Source organism: Heterobasidion irregulare, assembly GCF_000320585.1.
Source record: "Heterobasidion irregulare TC 32-1 unplaced genomic scaffold scaffold_04, whole genome shotgun sequence".
Lineage (NCBI taxonomy): Eukaryota > Fungi > Basidiomycota > Agaricomycetes > Russulales > Bondarzewiaceae > Heterobasidion > Heterobasidion irregulare.
Window position 1 is genome coordinate 1069580 of NW_009258200.1, and position 16925 is coordinate 1086504.

Below are 16925 nucleotides of genomic sequence, written 5' to 3' on the forward strand. Positions count from 1 at the left end.
CCAGCAGCACAGGTATCTCTAACAGCGCTGTAGTCAACTGGAATTGAGCTATCGGAGCTTTTGACACTGGAGGCAGTAGGCACAAAGTAGTTTGGGAGTAAATCCTGAGTCAAGACGTGATTTCCTTCGATCTCACGATGTTGTCCCACATTTGTCCTACAGATGCTTAAACCCGCATTTGTCTTTCATCTTCCCCTTTGTTATGCACTAGCTTTTCACCCGTCGCGTTGCGACGGCGCAACCATGCTTAATCTGAGTTTTTGTTACAGTGCTTGGTCTGATGTGTCTGTAAAGTTTAGTGTTCACAAAGTCCAGTGTCTATAAAGTCTAGTGCCTGTAAAGTCCAGTGCCCGTGCTTAATCTGAGTTTTTGTTGTAGTGCTTGGTCTCATGTGCCTGTAGAGTGCACTGACTATAAAGTCCAGTGCCTATAAAGTCTAGTGCCCATAAAGTCTAGTGCCTGTAAATTCCAGTGCCCATAAAGTCTTGTGCCCCAATATCCCTATATGGCTCTTTTATGATATCCTATAATGTCCTTCCTATAAGATTCCCATATAAAGCTTCTTATAAGGTCCTATCCATTAGATTCCCCTATGAGATTCTGCCCTATGAGGCTCCTCCGTGAGGTCCTCTGTGAGATGCTGGGATGTTATTTCAAGCTCCAATGGCTGCTAAGGCATAGCCCACTCCAGTTGCTAGGGTTGCTAGGAGCACCAAGACATGGCTCACTCTGCTTACTAAAAGTCCTGTGCCCCAATATTGTTAGGACCGCGTCCTAACACGTGCTTAGCACGTGGACAGAAGGGAAGGTCAGGTGTTTACTCGGACTCGAACCATTAACGACTAGGACTGTGACTTGACACGCGTCTAGGCACGTGACTCAGGACACGGTCATGAGCTACGCACATGACTCGGTCTCGGACTGCTTACCATTTACATGCTAACGCATGAACGTTTACGTATTATGATTCATCTTCTATTGTGATGACTGATGTCGATCGCGATCGGTTCCTCTTCTATTGTGCTTACTGATGTCGATCACAATCGGTCCCTGATTGCTTATTGATGCGGACAGACATTTGATATCTTTACTATACATGGTTACATCCAAGAGCCGCGGAATACGAACAATGACTGCGGCTTACGAGTATCGATCGTTGATAGTACTTAGTGTTTCGAAGCACGGACCATATGTCCGTACCGCCCTAAATAGTCCTGTACTATATATAGGGGAGCTGAGCTTCTTAGAAGCCTCAGCTCGTTCACTTTGTATATATCTTGATCTCAGCACTGCGCCCGGCGTCTGGCTACCTTCAGCTCACGCTTCGCGATCTCTGTCAGATCTAAAGAACCATACTCAGTCTGACGAAGCACTGGATTCGTCTCATCGCTCTTATCATTCTCTACCGCCTACAACCTACCAAGGACTCGCCGCATATCGAGTCATCCGTTGGGATCCCTCCGAAGTCATCTGTTGTATCGGAGAAGACTTGTTCGTACCAGACAAACACCGCCACGTGATCAATCAGCACCTCCTTCGACTCTTCGAGGAGAAGATCAATACAGACCAACCTTTCTTGGAACAAGCCCAAAGACGAGCCGTCGTCTTTATTCGTTGGGCCGTCACAATCAGCTTTAGCCCAGGGAACCCCTCTTAGTGCATCACGTGCACGTGACTAAGCCTAGCCAGCTTAACAAATATCCCTATATGACTCTTTTATGATATCCTATAAGGTCCTTCCTGTAAGATTCCCATATAAAGCTCCCTATAAGGTCCTATCCATTAGATTCCCCTATGAGATTCTGCCTTATAAGGCTCCCCCATCAGAGTCCCACCTATGAGGCTCCCCCATAAGGTTCTCCATGAGGTGCTAGGATGCCATTTCAAGCTCCAATGGCTGCAGAGGCATAGCCCACTCTAGTTGCTAGGGTTTCTTATGTGGCCTACATAAGTGTAAGCAAGAACACATGACTTGAGCTATTAGCCCAGTGCTACCATTTCATATTGTCCCCTTTTATTTATTATTTATTTACATAAAAAAAATACCTGCAAACAATACCAAGAGCCCAGAGTGGTTGCCAAGCTGAGCACTTGCTGAATGCCCCCTTGCCTGAAGAAATCACTGCAAGACAGTGCCAGGGGAAGAGAATTCCCTATGGTTAGGTTAGCTCCGGGCACGCTGATGAGCATGTACCCACGCTAGGGTCCGAGGGAGGTATTTGGGAAGCTTTGGGGAGATACCAAACAGCATTGGACGAGTACCGAAGATGCCAACTTGCACCAAACACGGTCGGTCCCCACCCGACCTACCGCAACCCTCCGAAGGATGTTTGGCAGCACTTGAGTCAGTTTGCCCACACTTCACGTATTTACCATGACCACACAGGAGTGTTACGATAGGTGTTTACGAGATCGGAGCCAGTCTTCCGCTTTGGCCGATGTCTTCCGTGAGTCGGTCGGTCCTTATCGCTTATCTTCCCGACTTCCACATGGTCGGTTAAACGCAATCTTGCACCATTACTTGGCCACCCTGGTCGTATGATACCTCTCCTTTATTTTCATTGGTTCTCCAACACCTGTTCCAGCTACCTACACTCGGGCAATGGATCCCGAACGTTCGGGATTTCGCCATCGCTGATTAACTTTTACCTTGTCACCTTCGAAACCCATATGGACATCTCACCTACCTTCTTATCTTCTCGGATCGCTAAGGCTTGGCGCCCATTCGACATCTACTCTCATTTCTTGTTTAATATTTTACTTAGGGGCTCTGTTTACTATAAAAACCTACATACAACTCTGGAATAAACCAGCTTTGTGCACCCCACAGTTCAGAGCTCATCCGCACTCGTCTCAACCATCGAAATCGCCTTTGTCAACTTCCAAAACTTGTCATCCTCGTTCATTCGGTCGCATTCGTGTTCATACTCGTATCTTCGCTCGTACCCCCCCCGTCCTCCCTCGTATATTGTCAGAGTCCCATGTGGCTCTTGAAGCACGTAGTTGTTGGTTGCGACACAACCCTCTTGTTACCAACCAAGTTCCCGACATGCCCGACCGAACGTTCAGTCAGTGTTCGGCGCAGTCCCGAAACCGTTCGGGCGCTATAATCCCACACTCCCCGTTGCTTCTCAGTATGCCTTCCCTTTCTAAAGTCATCACTAACAATTCCTTGTGTATTAGATACTAGCTCCAGCACCCCTGCAGTAGAGGTTGTTTTAGTGTTGTGCTCGGCACTTAGAGATACCTCTAGCGTAACAACGCGCGCGCTGACCAACTCCGTTTCAAGCTCCAACATGCTCCGTTTCGCGTCCCGAAGCCTATGGGACAGTGGTCTCGCGTGGTTTCTTACATGGCCCACGCGAGCATAGCCGTTGCTTAAGCGCCACAATTTTCCAGTGTCGCCCTCTATTTACTAGCTTCTTACCCATTGCGTTGCGACGGCGCAACCATGCTTAATCTGAGTTTTTGTTATAGTGCTTGGTCTGATGTGTCTGTAAAGTCTAGTGTTCACAAAGTCCAGTGCCTATAAAGTCTAGTGCCTGTAAAGTCCAGTGCCCATGCTTAATCTGAGTTTTTGTTGTAGTGCTTGGTCTCATGTGCCTGTAGAGTGCACTGACTATAAAGTCTAGTGCCCGTAAAGTTCAGTGCCCATAAATTCTAGTGCCCATAAAGTCCAGTGCTTATAAAGTCCAGTGTCCACAAAGTCCAGTGCCTATAAAGTCCAGTGCCTATAAAGTCCAGTGCCTGTAAAGTCTAGTGCCTGTAAATTCCAGTGCCCATAAAGTCTTGTGCCCCAATATCCCTATATGGCTCTTTTATGATATCCTATAATGTCCTTCCTATAAGATTCCCATATAAAGCTTCTTATAAGGTCCTATCCATTAGATTCCCCTATGAGATTCTGCCCTATGAGGCTCCTCCGTGAGGTTCTCTGTGAGGTGCTGGGATGCCATTTCAAGCTTCAATGGCTGCTGAGGCATAGCCCACTCCAGTTGCTAGGATTGCTAGGAGCACCAAGACATGGCTCACTCTGCTTACTAAAAGTCTTGTGCCCCAATATCCCTATATGGCTCTTTTATGATATCCTATAATGTCCTTCCTATAAGATTCCCATATAAAGCTTCTTATAAGGTCCCATCCATTAGATTCCCCTATGAGATTCTGCCCTATGAGGCTCCCCCGTGAGGTTCTCTGTGAGGTGCTGGGATGTCATTTCAAGCTCCAATGGCTGCTGAGGCATAGCCCACTCCAGTTGCTAGGGTTTCTTATGTGGCCTACATAAGTGTAAGCAAGGACATATGACTTAAGCTATTAGCCCAGTGCCACCATTTCTTATTGTCCCCTTTTATTTATTATTTATTTATATATAAAAAATACCTGCAAACAATACCAAGAGCCTAGAGTGGTTGCCAAGCTAAGCACTTGCTGAATGCCCCCTTGCCTGAAGAAATCACTGCAAGACAGTGCCAGGGGAAGAGAATTCCCTATGGTTAGGTTAGCTCTGGGCACGCGCGCGCTGACCAACTCCGTTTCAAGCTCCAACATGCTCCGTTTCGCATCCCGAAGCCTATGGGACAGTGGTCTCGCATGGTTTCTTACGTGGCCCACGCGAGCATAGCCGTTGCTTAAGCGCCACAATTTTGCAGTGTTGCCCTCTATTTATGGATGGATTGATTTTTTGTATGTTTGCCGCTCAAATGCATGTCCCTGGCGTCATACCATGTTAACAGCCACTTATTCCTAGTCTCCGTGGCTGACCAACACAGAAGATTACAGTTGTTCTGTGTTAAGGTCTGCTTCCAAATGATGAATCCTCTAAAATGATGAACTTTGCGGGCCATGCGTCACCCAATCTGACTCATAAGTGGGTAAAGCTTACCAACTACATAGATAATGCCTACTGAGCATGCTTTTGTTTGGTCCAATAGGTGAGTTGGTGCAGACATTGTTGTTTTGCTCCGGTTGTCGGTTCGAGTCCTGACAAAAACGACGTCTGTTGTGCTCAATTTTTTCATTTAACTATTGTTTCGGGTCTCTTTTACCTTTCTAAACATATTTAATCCGTTCTTGCACATCAGGACTGCCCATAAATGATATATTGAGCTTTCTCTTGACTAGCACGTGAGCTACCTTGCACGTGAGCAAGCTGAGTTTCAAAAGATATCAAATTCCAGCTGAAATGCCTACTACCCGCAAGGTTTTGTGATTTGGATGTAGACTAGCTCCGCATCGTTTCAGTTTGACGATCGTCACAGGCATTGATCATCTACCTGCTGGTGCGCATCTGGATGTTATTATGGTTTGGGCGATCCTTGGATCGGGATGAAGGTGAATAACACTTATCGCTCAGCTGAGGCGCCAGCCGGAGTTTTCCCAACGTGACATACCAAAAGTGCAAGTCAATCTGGCGCCAACGTCCAGAACTATCAAATCGTGAAGGAGCCTATGTTTGTAGTACACTATGTGGCTTCGTACAATGATTCAAACGATCGCAGTGCAAGGATTCAATACTTAAGAGCACCAAGACGAATCTCACGAGTCACAAGGCCTCAATGTCTCTAATCAATGAGCACGAGATTGTCCAGACTTGTTGCGGGCGGGTGTAATCGCCGACTTTCTGTCAAGAAAAAGTGAAGATCCTTTGATGTATATATAATGAGAAGAGTACACACGACTTCCCACCGAATGATAGAACTGGCTTCGGTTCCCAGTGCCACCGAAATGAATCCAAATACCATTTCGGCCCTTCTTCTTCGCCCAATGCGATTCGCAGCCTCTCGATTACCTCTGCGGGTGGAGCCCGCTTTCGAGTGTAATTTGTATAGAGCGAGATGAAGCCTCCCTTGCCATCTCTAACGATGCGTTCGATGCGTATAAAATCCAGGATATCCTCCATATCATGTTTCGCGGCAAGATCCTCTAGAGCGTTGTACATGCACTGTCCTTCATCGATGACGAAGGACTCAGAGATCGGAGGGGGCTCTTCGCCATCCAATTCTTCTTCGGAGAAGACTTCGGTAGCTGTGGAGTGCACAAAGCCGTTGTCCTCGGCATATTTCCAGAGTCGATCCATCGTCCATCCGCAGTGCATGAGGGGTGCTCTCATGAGGTGACTCCGTAAAGGTATGAGCTGCTGGGGGAGATCATCGAAGGGAGTGTATTGAAATACTCTGAAGTAGTCCTGCCAAACTGGTCAGCGGTCATTTGGGACAAATAGTGACTAGTCAGGCTCACTTGACTCGTCAGCCTTTGATGAGTAGGCACGAACGGAACTGGGAGCTGCAGCTTTGATGAGACAGTGTTAACGCCGATGTTAGGCATGTTGGGACATTGAGAGACGTGATTCTGTCAGCTCCCTTATACGTTGAATTCCACGTGATGGGGGGTGTGACGGCGAAGGTTGAAGGAGAATCGCCAAGATCGCTGCCTTTGAAAAACAAACACCAATTGGACCAAGACAGGTGCGGCCAAGCTGGCCAAAGCCTTAATTCGAGACTGAGTGTAGCCAGCCTGCATGACGCACTACTAAACGCTTGCACGTATATGGAAACTCCTTGGTTTCTATATGCTCAATCAAAAATTGATACGTCATTTTCCCTCGAACTTGCCATCTGCCGGATATCAATGGGCCATGGCAGCTGACTATAAGTCACTGTGTCCATCGGATGAAGTTATGACAGCTCTGCTTGACTATATATCCATCCTGTGTTCAATACGGTGAATATTCACCCAATATCTTCCCCTCTACCGCTCGATGTCAGGGGTTCGGCCTGCTCAATCACATCATGATCACTGGCCCGCCCAGGTCTCTATATCGCTAGATGAACACATAGAACATGCTCGCATGGTCATAGGAGGGGCCCGCCGGGGTGGGGACGAATCCGCATGGTATGAGTTGTATAATCTGCTTCTCAGTTTCAACGCCTTGCGTGGGAATCATGCCCATGGTGGACGAGTTTCCGTCTGGCCTCAACCCTACCTCTACCGATTCTTGACTCGTGCAGTCGCTCGTGCAATTCATGAATCTCTCGAGGACTCTCCTTTCAGAAGTGCTTTTTTTTTCTACTCCGAGCATACTCGGTTTGATCTGAGCCTTTCTTTAACCTATGCAGTACCAGCGACACGAAGCACGGAAACATCACTGGTTCAGCTGGATTCTAGTTCCACAGAGAGCCTGTCGGCTGTCGTCACCGGCAAGTCTTCTATACATACAGAACTTGATTGAACTTGCTGAAGCGAGTTCTCGATCGTATAGCACAGTCCGATCCGAGTCATGCAGAATCAGTTGACAGTGTTCCTGATGCACCCTCAGCTCGCCACGGCAGTGTTGGAAGAGGTGATATATTCCAGGCCAGTGACGAAGACAAAGAAGAGGATGCCAAGGGACAAGACCAGAACACCGAATCCGAAAAGCAGGCAGGTGAAGATGAAGACAATGATCTCCAAGAATGCCAGTCCGAGTCCGGACAGAACGTAGGCAAGTCAGAAGGTTATGGTGAGGAGAAGGAGGAGGTCGGTGAGGAGAAGGACAACGATGATGAAGATGAAGAGGAGAATGATCTTCCATTCTCTGCTGAAGAAGCTCAATTCCGTGTTCCTGACTTCCTCGTCATCCTGACCAAGGCGACCCCAGAACGCAACACGCAGTTTCGCAACGCCCTGATTTTTTGGGAGCTCAAAGACTGCCAAGGACACGATACTGCGACTATGCTTGCTGCTAATGAACAGATGCATAGGAGGGCGCAGATCATGCACGCGACGATCCCTCAACTCGTTCAGCAGGCCCAGTTTCTCTTCGAACACTCTCCAGAACAGAAAATTGCTCTTGGGATGGTCGCTGTTGGGCTTTTCTTCCATCGCACTCGTATGCCGGCTCTTTCGCGAGATGGCAAGCTCAAGTTGCTTCCTCCGATGAAAGCTGCCAAAATTCCCACCATCTCCAATATACACCCCATTTTCAACGAATCAGGGACTGAATATTCGGTCGCGTTCAAAATTATTGGACCATTTCGAGGAAGCGGGCAGCCGAGATGGAGGGTGGAAGTTGAATGTTAGTATGCCATGGTTCGCTCTCTTGCTGTCCTCGGCTGAGACAATCAGATAGTCGCTTACTTCATGATCCAAGATACTGCAATTCATGAACGACAGAGACAACAAGAAAGTAATGAGCAGGGAGTATACGCGGTCTTGGATCTCGAAACACAAGAAAAAATAAAGCAAATGGTCGGGTCATGAAATCCTAAACAATTTTCTCATCTGGATCATCGTGCTTTATATAACTCATGTTAGCGAGAGGTGCCGTGTAGAATGAGAACTGTACGAACCACTACATCTTTTGGATGAGAAATGACATCCTCAAGCGTCTTCCTCCCCACATCCTTCTTGACCCTCCACGCGGTGAAAATATGGCCTTGTTCGAACACGGCCTCGATCTCCTCCAGTGTCCGACCTGCCGTCTCGGGGAAGCAGAACAAGATATGGATAAATGCTGCAAAGTTGAAGGTACCGAAGATGAAGTACGTCTTGTATGCGATGGAGCTTAACCCGGGTGGGACTGCCCATGCGAGCGCAAAGTTGAACAGCCAGTTGGCCGCGGTGGATAACGAGACAGCCTTCGCACGCACACGCATCGGGAATATTTCAGCCGGATAAGTCCAAGACACTAGCGTAGAGATTTAAATTTGAAAAAAAAAACATCCATACGAGACGGTGGTGCGACGTACCTGGACCCATAGTGATCGCAAAGCTAGGAGCGCGCTTTCAAAACAGGAGATACTAAGAGAGACTGTTGCTCACCTGCACACAAAGAAGTAAGAGCAGACGATGATGCCCTTCGTGACACCGTTGTGTCCATCAATGACCCAAACACGATCGGTACCGACCGTACCCCAGTGTCCGTACCTGCCTTGCAGACCGCCGACGAGCATCAACCAGAATCCCATGAACAGGGTGCCTGCAAGAAGCATAGGGCGGCGACCCCAGCGATCAATGTAGATAATGGCGGGTACTATCAAGTGTGTCAATACTAAAAGCAACGGAGCACAGACCAATAGGACGAACCAGTGAAGGCAACATTGAGAACATATTGAACAGAATCGGCGATCAGGTTCCCACGGCGACCTGTCAGACCAGCACCTTGGAACACGTAGATGATATAGTACCTACAGGCACATAGTCAGTATCATTGAAGATGAAGAAAGCAGGATAAAATCACATCATGATATTCACGCCAGATAACTGGGACCACATCTGGAGCGATGCGCCGAGCCCGACACGACGGAAAATTCCAGGCTTGAAAAGATCCAAGTAAGACTTGGCGCCCTCGGTACGCTCAAAGTAGACCTGTTGTTTGATCTCCTCAAACTCAAGCTGCACGAGTGCATTGTTGGGATCACCTCCACCATGAAGATCCGCGAGGATCTGGAGTGCTTCATCCTCCCTGTGCTATTTTATCAGCACCTAGTACTTGTCAGGTGTCTACTCGATATGAGAACACGAACCTTCCATGATCAATGAGCCATCGTGGAGATTCGGGAAACACCAGCATGCCCATAGAGAGAACGACAGCTGGTATCATTTGAAGACCCCACGGGATTCGGAACGAGGCTACTCCGTTAATATAGGAACAGCCGAACTGGATGAAGTATTGAATGAGGATACCCCAAGTGATGGACCATTGCTGAATGGCGACGAGACGTCCCCGAATATGAGGAGCCGTAATCTCCGACTGATAAAGAGGAACGACAGCGGACGCAAGGCCGACAGAGATACCAGAGATGATACGACCAACGACTAGCATACCTCGGTTCTGTGTATCGGGGAAAGATCCTATGTCATGGAACGAAAAGCTGTCAGAATAAGAGATGCGTACGATTGAAGCGCACTGCAAAATCGAGCCGATGACCCAGATGATACCAGAAAGGATGACAGTCTTTTTGCGACCGAATTTATCGGCCAGAGCACTGACGGCAAGCGCGCCTACGAACGAACCCGCAGGCATAGCAGCAACGATTGCACCTTGAGCATTAGGACCGGGCTTCATTGACCCAAGGTAAGCAGACAACGCGATTGTTAAGGCTAAATGACACGCACTGAGCTGAAAGTCTTCAGGTAGGCATCGTTCTGAAGGCTCAATATGGAATGATAAGGGACCAATCTTACTGCTGACTTAAACTAACTAATACCACTCACGTTGAGCACACCAGACATGGACGAGATGTCCAACCCAAAAAGGCCACCGCCTATACACGCAAAAGAGCCGACCACATACTGGATGAGAATTTCATTAGTGAGCCTCTAATAAAGGTATCGTCGAGTCGTACTGGGTTGGCAGCAATTCTAGCGCTGTACTACGGGACAAAACCGAAAGGCTGTCAATAAGCAGGATGTCGGGATCAAGTGGAAAGGAGATGTCACCTACGCCCATGATAAGTGTTATCTTTGGGTGAGCGGCCAAGCAGGAAGGAGGCAGAGACGCAAGGCCGCATATGCGGGGTATGAGCGGTTTATAGGGACGGGCGCAAAGAGAATGAGAGATGCCTTTACCATTTACATGAAGCGGCCCGCTGTCAACATGCATGCTTGGGGAAGCATGAAAGGGTGGGTGTCTAGGAATATCTAGGAGCCTTGTGATCATACAATCAGAGCATGTCAAGGTCCATATCAATACAGAACATCGCGTTCATTCTTGAGTTCGCATGCTCATGACGCACGGACTCCACTACGCCTGTTCTTTAGGCTCATCGTCGGAGCCGGTTTCCTTGTCACGGTGTCAGGATAGACAAGGCCGAGCCAATCATGAATAGACGCCCTGATACAGGGGCTGCATCTGGCTGCATTAGCTTCGCGTTAGATGTAGTACATATACGTCACCTCCCCAACAGTTCGTTTTTCTGTCCGAGCCTGACAATCCCCTCCAGCCTACTAAGTTGATGTGTGCATGAATTCATCGCGAGGATATTCGGTCTATACTCACCTACCTCTGCCGGATGGCTTGAATCTCAGCGTTTTTGGCCAGACATTGTAATGTGATCCGTGAATTTGATGGGTCAGATCAGACCCGTTTAGAGGCAGTTCAACAAGATTCGAGAGGACGGACTTGACAGGACCTTGTCAACAGAAATTGCCGAGGCAAGGGGAATGTAAACAGTTGCGCCGTCGTATAGAATTCTACATACGGCTCTCAGAAGACATGAGCTCCATAAGAACCTACCGCCACCTGCCACTGTGGGTCAAACGTTCACGCTCTGGGCTCGCGCATTCGCTAAAAGTTCAGACATTCGTCTTGGATTAGCAGGCAGGTGCTGGAAAAGATGAAGGAGTCACTCACTTCTGATTACGCCTACCAGACCACTCTTGATGTCCATGAGAATGATTCACGACAGTTGGACCGTAGAGGATTTTACCGCTCAAGCGCAGTACAGCTGGCTGCGAAGTGGAGACTCATCAGGAAAAGCGCCTAAATCTGGCGACGCCTGGCGAGGTCGGCGAATCCCGACATGGACTGCAGACTGACGCATACGCAGTCTGCCTCCTCCATCACCGCCTTCCATTGCCACCATTTATTGAAACCTCTTTTCTTCGAGCCTGGTTCCCATTCCCACCTTCGACCCGCATTTTTTTCGAATTTTTAGGGCCACACAGCATCGTCAGTCTGAGGGAAGCCCCTGACTGATCACCAATACTATGCGCGCTACCTTGCTACGTCTCGCTGAGTCGGTCACCACAAGGCCATTGAACCTGCGAGCAGCAAGCGCCACCCTTCTTCCACCTATTCCGTGTGTTGTTATTCCATTTCGCATGCGTTGATGCTTACGCCTCTTAAATACGGACACAGACTTTACCGCCGCCTACTCCGAGCGCACAGATACCTTCCTGTGGAGATGCGGTCGTTGGGTGACGATTATGTTAAATCAGGTTCGTTCTTCCAATCACTCGCTTCGCTGGCTTGAACACCTCACAGCGTGCTTTCCTGCATAGAATTTCGTCGTCACAAAGATGTGGATAACCCGGCATATCTGATCGGGTTTCTCTCCCAATGGAAATCCTACTTAGATCAAATACCGGCCGGACCAGAGGCTCAGCAATTCAAGGGAAGGAAGATGGACCCTACTGTGTTCGAAAAGGTATTTTGGGGGTATATTTTCTAGTGTCCAGGTTGACTTGGGCTAACATCCTGACTCGGCCAGTTGTCGTCCGAGCAGCTGGGACAGATGTATGAACTCATGCACGCTACTAAAGATGTTTGGAAACCTGCCAACGAGCTGGCGGAGAGTCCTACTGGCTCAGGAAAAGATGGCAGCTTGGATTAATGTGTAGGGATTAAATCATTCATTTATCCTGTTCTTTTTGTGAGCATTTCCGGCATATGCCGGCAGATCCGAATCGGGTGAGTCGCACATCCCATAAAACATGCGCCCACTGATATCGACAATGACGTCCCAAAATGGTACATGCGTATGGACATTTCAGGACATGTACTCAACAGTCTGTTAGCGCTCTCAGTGCTTATCACACTCAGCAGCGTTTGTGTGTAAATATAGCGAATCTTACGAGCCTCGGTCACCTGGGAGCCAATACTGGCATTCCGCCTCCGCCTTTTCCCGTCGGCCTTGTGATACAGGCCTTCGATATCTCACCCTATCGCACGTGTTCTATTTTATATGACGCAATTCCACTTTGTCCCTTGTATATAAGCTGCCCTCTCTGAGAGGCGCTGGAAAGCTTTTTGCCATCATTACCACACGTAACATGGCTTCTGCTGCAGTACGTGAGCTTTTGCTCAGCTACAGGTTTTTGGTTAGAGAATCTCATTAATTGATTTAATGGTGAACTGTAGAAGTTCCCTTCGAACAATAGTCCCTATAGTGACCTTCCACCCATTGTATCACAGCTTCTTGAGGCCAAAGCCAGGAAAGGTAGGTTCTTCAAATTGACACTGACATCATTTTTATCTTATTTAGATTGATGATTCATTCTATGTTTTTCAGGCCTAACCTTTGAAGAGATAGGGAAAGCAGTCGGCAAAGACGAAGTATGGATTGCCGCGTTATTCTATGGGCAGGTATGGTTACCTCACATAACGTCAGCGTCGAACCTTAGATAAAGTGGATCTCATTGAGTGAACAGGCTAAGGGGTCACCGGAGCAGCTGGCTTCTATTGCCCAGGTTTTAGAGATCTCAGAGGTAAACTTGAAGGCCGAGCTCGGAGCACATTGGTTCCCTAATCGTGGAATCGGACCTATCCCTCCAACGGATCCGGTCTTATATCGTTTATTCGAGGTTTGTTGGTTCCTTCTCGTCATAGGTGGATATTGATATACTTCTTTGGGATAACACAGGGTGTATTAGTCTACGGACATGCCCTCAAGGTACATCTGTTGCTTCCGGTCTATGTCGTTTTTGAACTGAACAGGTCTTCAGGCTGTCATTCACGAGAAATTCGGTGATGGTATTATGAGCATGATCGACTGCAAAGTTCATGTCGAGAAGAAGCCCGACCCCAAGGGAGACCGTGTGGTCTTGACGTTTGAGTACGTCCGACCTCATGTGCCCATTAAGAACAATCTACTGATTTTTCGCAGTGGAAAGTTCTTACCTTATGCTACATGGTGATTCTGTGCCCTTTGAATGAAACCCCCTAGTCAACGTTCCCGTGTATGAGACACCTCGGCCAATGAAAGAGTTCTTCACATACAAACAAATATTCGGCGAGCGTTAAGCGCTCTTGTCTGAATCCACTTCTCTTTCATGTCAATGACATGGTAGTTCAGCGTCGACTTCGTCATACCTGTGCTTACTGATAGACTTCATTCATAGCTGCTGCTACCGCTGTAATCCCATGCGCACCGCTATCCGTTCAATGCCTTGGAGCCTGTAGGTCCATACACCTGTAGATCCTCACTGGTCTATGCAACCCCGGAGCGGTTGCCGAGGGTAAGCTACTGGTAGGTTCCAGCAACTCTCCTCCATGGTTTTCGGGGGGGAGTCTTCACGGATTATGCGGACCGAAGGACGGCGGACACAGAACAAGCTCCACTCCAGTCCGCCAGCACGATTCATCCCGGAAGTCGCGGCTCGATGAAGGCATACGGTTTCGAGTTCAGCTCTGTTTTTGACCTCCGACTTGTAGGTCCCTATAAATCCAAGCCGCCGAAACTCGGCACTCTCAACCCAACTGTCTCCTCTGCGCGATCTAGTGCTCTCTTGCTTTGACACGAACCCGTCTCTCTACAACCACCTCGACCTCATCCGTACAACATGGACTTTTCGCTCCTCTCCTCTATTCCCGGTGTTGCTGATTTGATGCAGTACATCAATTTTGGTGTAAGCTTCGTTCAACATCGCCTGCCTGGTTCAACTTTTGACTCCGTTCATAGATTGAGGACGTGCAGATGCCACTGTCAGTCGAACCGGAGTCTCTTTTGGAAGAACAATACGGCGTCATGGCGGATGCCACCCTCACGCCACAATACTCTCCGTCACCGCCTCCTTTCAATGCAACGGCCTGGACAACCCACAATGCTTTCGATCAACAGCCCTGGGAGACGATCTGTCCTGCTCTCCTGGCTGACGAACAAGTGGACGTCACCGGAGCATATCCCCATCATGCCACATCCATGCACGACGAGGAGGTTGCCTCTGCTTCATTCCTCGACTTGTTCGAGCCACTGACGGATGCTACGGCTCCGTACAACGACCTGATAGAGGGGAACAGCTCTTCATCTCAGCCTGATTCTGAGACTCCGAGCGCGTACTCTTTCTCTCACAGCCCAGCATCGTCGGCATATACCACACCCTCTCCACCCTCTCCACCCCCCGTTGACCAGCCCTCAATGGACTTTTGTACCCAACTGGAGAGGCTCACGGTCACCAGCTCAACTTCCATCAGCCCTTTGCCAGTCGTAGGAGGTTCTATCACGGGGCCTACCAGAGGCCTTTCGACATCCATGCAAAATAGCTTTCCTTCATCGACGCAAGCCCCGCCGGCCCCCACGCGCCGATCCCGCAAAATCCGTTCATCTGCACCCAAGGACTCGAGTGCTCGACGTCACAAGCAGGCTAAACAGTCAACTATTCTTACTATACCTGTAAGCATGTTGTTTCTTCGTTAGCGCGTGCGTAGCTCATCGTCCTCATGTACACTAGTCGCAACGCAGGCCGCGTCGTGTTCACCCCCCGGGCAATGTGTGCCTCATATGCGGCCACAAGTCTCCAAATCCATCCACGCTCGAGAAACATATGTATACGCATAGTGACCCGAGTTTTCAATGTCCCGGCTGCGTCAAGAGGTACTGCCAGCCGTGGGCGCTCCAGCGCCACATCAGGACCGAGTGGAGGTATTGCGGGCCGTATGTTGACACGCGCCTGTGGACCACTTGCATGCGGGCGTTCAAGCTCGAGTTGTAGGTCACTCAAAAGTGTCATAGCTTCCGACACACGTCCTTCTTTTGGTTATCATTATACTGCTCTTTCTGTCCCTCTAGTTGTATCCAGTCGCCCTGCTATCTTGTTTTCCATGCTTGTATCGTCGATCCAGTCTTCTCGTCTCTGCTAGCCCCTCCTTAGCAGAGCAACTCTTTGTTCTTGTATATATTTGAATCCTGCGTCACTGATAGCTCTTGGAGCATCCTTCCGTTCTCGTACATATTTTTGAATGCTAGCTAGTTGTAACTACTGTACATAATTGTAATCAGAAAGCTTATGATATTTACTATTGTGCTTCTTACCCTACCGTTGTCGAGCATGTCTTAACAAAAAAAAATCATGTTTAGTTTTGCGATAACCCATGACGCTCCGCTGCAAGTTGGTGTGGCTTCATTACGGAACAATTACATATTTCTAGCAATTCTTATGAATTGTACAGCTTTCCCTTGTTGGTACCCAGAACCCCTGGCTCATCAGCGCTGACTGGGACATCAGTCCTGATTCTTGAACTTCGTGAGGTGCACATGTTTAAGTGCAACGTCAGCGACCTTCTTGATTTGCTGGATGACCGTATCGAGCGGAGCAGCCTTCACAGCATCGATGTGTGCCTATGCCAGTCAGGCAATGTATGTCAGTTTTTGCAATCGCCATAGATCTGACTGCACCAACGGCGACGCTATCCCAGCCCACGACTCCTACATATACACCCTCCTTTTCGACGGACCAACCCCATGAGCTACCGTGGCTTCCTGGAGCCTTGGCCAGCTCCGCCTCTAGAGTTGCGACAAGGGGGTCTAGCTCCTCCTTTGTAGATCCTTCTTGGAGAGATATAAACGCAATCTCGGTGGCGGGCGCGGAAAGGGCCCGCTCGCACGGCGTCGTGAGATTTGCGTGTACCATCTCCGGCTTGGATGCGAAGAAAACCTTCACGCCTTCCACCAACTCGGGATAAGAGGGTGATTTGCGGAAAGCCAAGTGCGCATCGAGCGACTCCCATACTGAATATCGATCACGATTATTTGCAGGTGCATTCAAAAATAAATTGAGCTTGCGAACCGTTAATCCAAACCTCGGTGGTAGGCTCCTCCACATATGGCCCTCGGTAGATTCTGTAGATAGCTGGGTGAGCTGACTCGTCTTGGAAGCTGGAATTGTCAATTCTTACCCGCGCATTCCCTTAGCAGAACCGACTAGCGTGAGGCTTTTGTTAGCTATACTGGCATCTTTCTGATAGGCCTCAGAGGACGTAAACCAGGCGATTTCCGGAACTGGAGCAGACGACATGTCAAGGATGAGATTGAGGGATGGGAAGTGAAGGTTTGGTTCAGCACTGGTTTATGAAGCTTTGTGAGATTCGCCTATGTTTGTCATTCGGCCGTGGCGAATCATTAGAGGGTGATAAGTCAGCGCAATATCGTTGTCTCCCAACTGGCGCCATCGCTTCGGCGCCAACCCGGTTGAAGCTGTGAACCATTCAACGAGGAAATGCATGCTAT

General features: G+C 48.8%; 8 protein-coding genes across 8 annotated transcripts; 4 read left to right on the top strand and 4 right to left on the bottom strand.

Moving 5' to 3' along the window:
- Positions 1–5269: 5269 nt before the first annotated feature.
- Positions 5270–6324, bottom strand: HETIRDRAFT_119521 (uncharacterized protein; the record flags this gene model as incomplete). Its single annotated transcript, XM_009546804.1, has 3 exons — positions 5270–5426; positions 5676–6184; positions 6238–6324. 3 exons carry the CDS (start codon positions 6322–6324, stop codon positions 5270–5272), a joined length of 753 nt encoding a protein of 250 aa, XP_009545099.1.
- A 523-nt stretch (positions 6325–6847) lies between these two features.
- Positions 6848–8058, top strand: HETIRDRAFT_450529 (uncharacterized protein; the record flags this gene model as incomplete). Its single annotated transcript, XM_009546805.1, has 2 exons — positions 6848–6891; positions 7329–8058. 2 exons carry the CDS (start codon positions 6848–6850, stop codon positions 8056–8058), a joined length of 774 nt encoding a protein of 257 aa, XP_009545100.1.
- A 184-nt stretch (positions 8059–8242) lies between these two features.
- Positions 8243–10480, bottom strand: HETIRDRAFT_148438 (putative MFS sugar transporter; the record flags this gene model as incomplete). The annotated part of the gene is made up of 12 exons (XM_009546806.1): positions 10424–10480; positions 10326–10352; positions 10195–10272; positions 10096–10125; positions 9875–10039; positions 9504–9811; positions 9218–9442; positions 9064–9164; positions 8800–9010; positions 8727–8749; positions 8328–8665; positions 8243–8272 (listed from the first exon to the last, which is right to left on the bottom strand). The coding sequence occupies exons 1-12, from the start codon at positions 10427–10429 to the stop codon at positions 8243–8245; spliced, it is 1542 nt and encodes a 513-aa protein (XP_009545101.1). The 5' UTR covers positions 10430–10480.
- Positions 10481–11121: 641 nt separating this feature from the next.
- HETIRDRAFT_439479 (uncharacterized protein) lies at positions 11122–11446 on the bottom strand (the record flags this gene model as incomplete). The annotated part of the gene is made up of 2 exons (XM_009546807.1): positions 11122–11266; positions 11333–11446. Coding segments are annotated over 2 exons (169 nt in total), but the record flags the coding sequence as incomplete, so codon positions are not given.
- A 242-nt stretch (positions 11447–11688) lies between these two features.
- HETIRDRAFT_433628 (uncharacterized protein) lies at positions 11689–12692 on the top strand (the record flags this gene model as incomplete). Its single annotated transcript, XM_009546808.1, has 5 exons — positions 11689–11780; positions 11840–11919; positions 11983–12128; positions 12192–12391; positions 12475–12692. The coding sequence occupies 4 exons, from the start codon at positions 11689–11691 to the stop codon at positions 12312–12314; spliced, it is 441 nt and encodes a 146-aa protein (XP_009545103.1). The 3' UTR covers positions 12315–12391; positions 12475–12692.
- Positions 12693–12741: 49 nt separating this feature from the next.
- On the top strand, positions 12742–13703 carry HETIRDRAFT_382812 (uncharacterized protein). Its single transcript, XM_009546809.1, has 7 exons — positions 12742–12768; positions 12842–12920; positions 12993–13066; positions 13132–13284; positions 13344–13373; positions 13426–13535; positions 13587–13703. The coding sequence occupies exons 1-7, from the start codon at positions 12754–12756 to the stop codon at positions 13615–13617; spliced, it is 492 nt and encodes a 163-aa protein (XP_009545104.1). The 5' UTR covers positions 12742–12753; the 3' UTR covers positions 13618–13703.
- A 559-nt stretch (positions 13704–14262) lies between these two features.
- On the top strand, positions 14263–15411 carry HETIRDRAFT_315367 (uncharacterized protein; the record flags this gene model as incomplete). Its single annotated transcript, XM_009546810.1, has 3 exons — positions 14263–14328; positions 14382–15092; positions 15151–15411. The coding sequence occupies 3 exons, from the start codon at positions 14263–14265 to the stop codon at positions 15409–15411; spliced, it is 1038 nt and encodes a 345-aa protein (XP_009545105.1).
- A 369-nt stretch (positions 15412–15780) lies between these two features.
- On the bottom strand, positions 15781–16753 carry HETIRDRAFT_433630 (uncharacterized protein). The gene is made up of 4 exons (XM_009546811.1): positions 16595–16753; positions 16486–16538; positions 16099–16427; positions 15781–16037 (listed from the first exon to the last, which is right to left on the bottom strand). The coding sequence occupies exons 1-4, from the start codon at positions 16711–16713 to the stop codon at positions 15921–15923; spliced, it is 618 nt and encodes a 205-aa protein (XP_009545106.1). The 5' UTR covers positions 16714–16753; the 3' UTR covers positions 15781–15920.
- Positions 16754–16925: the final 172 nt, after the last annotated feature.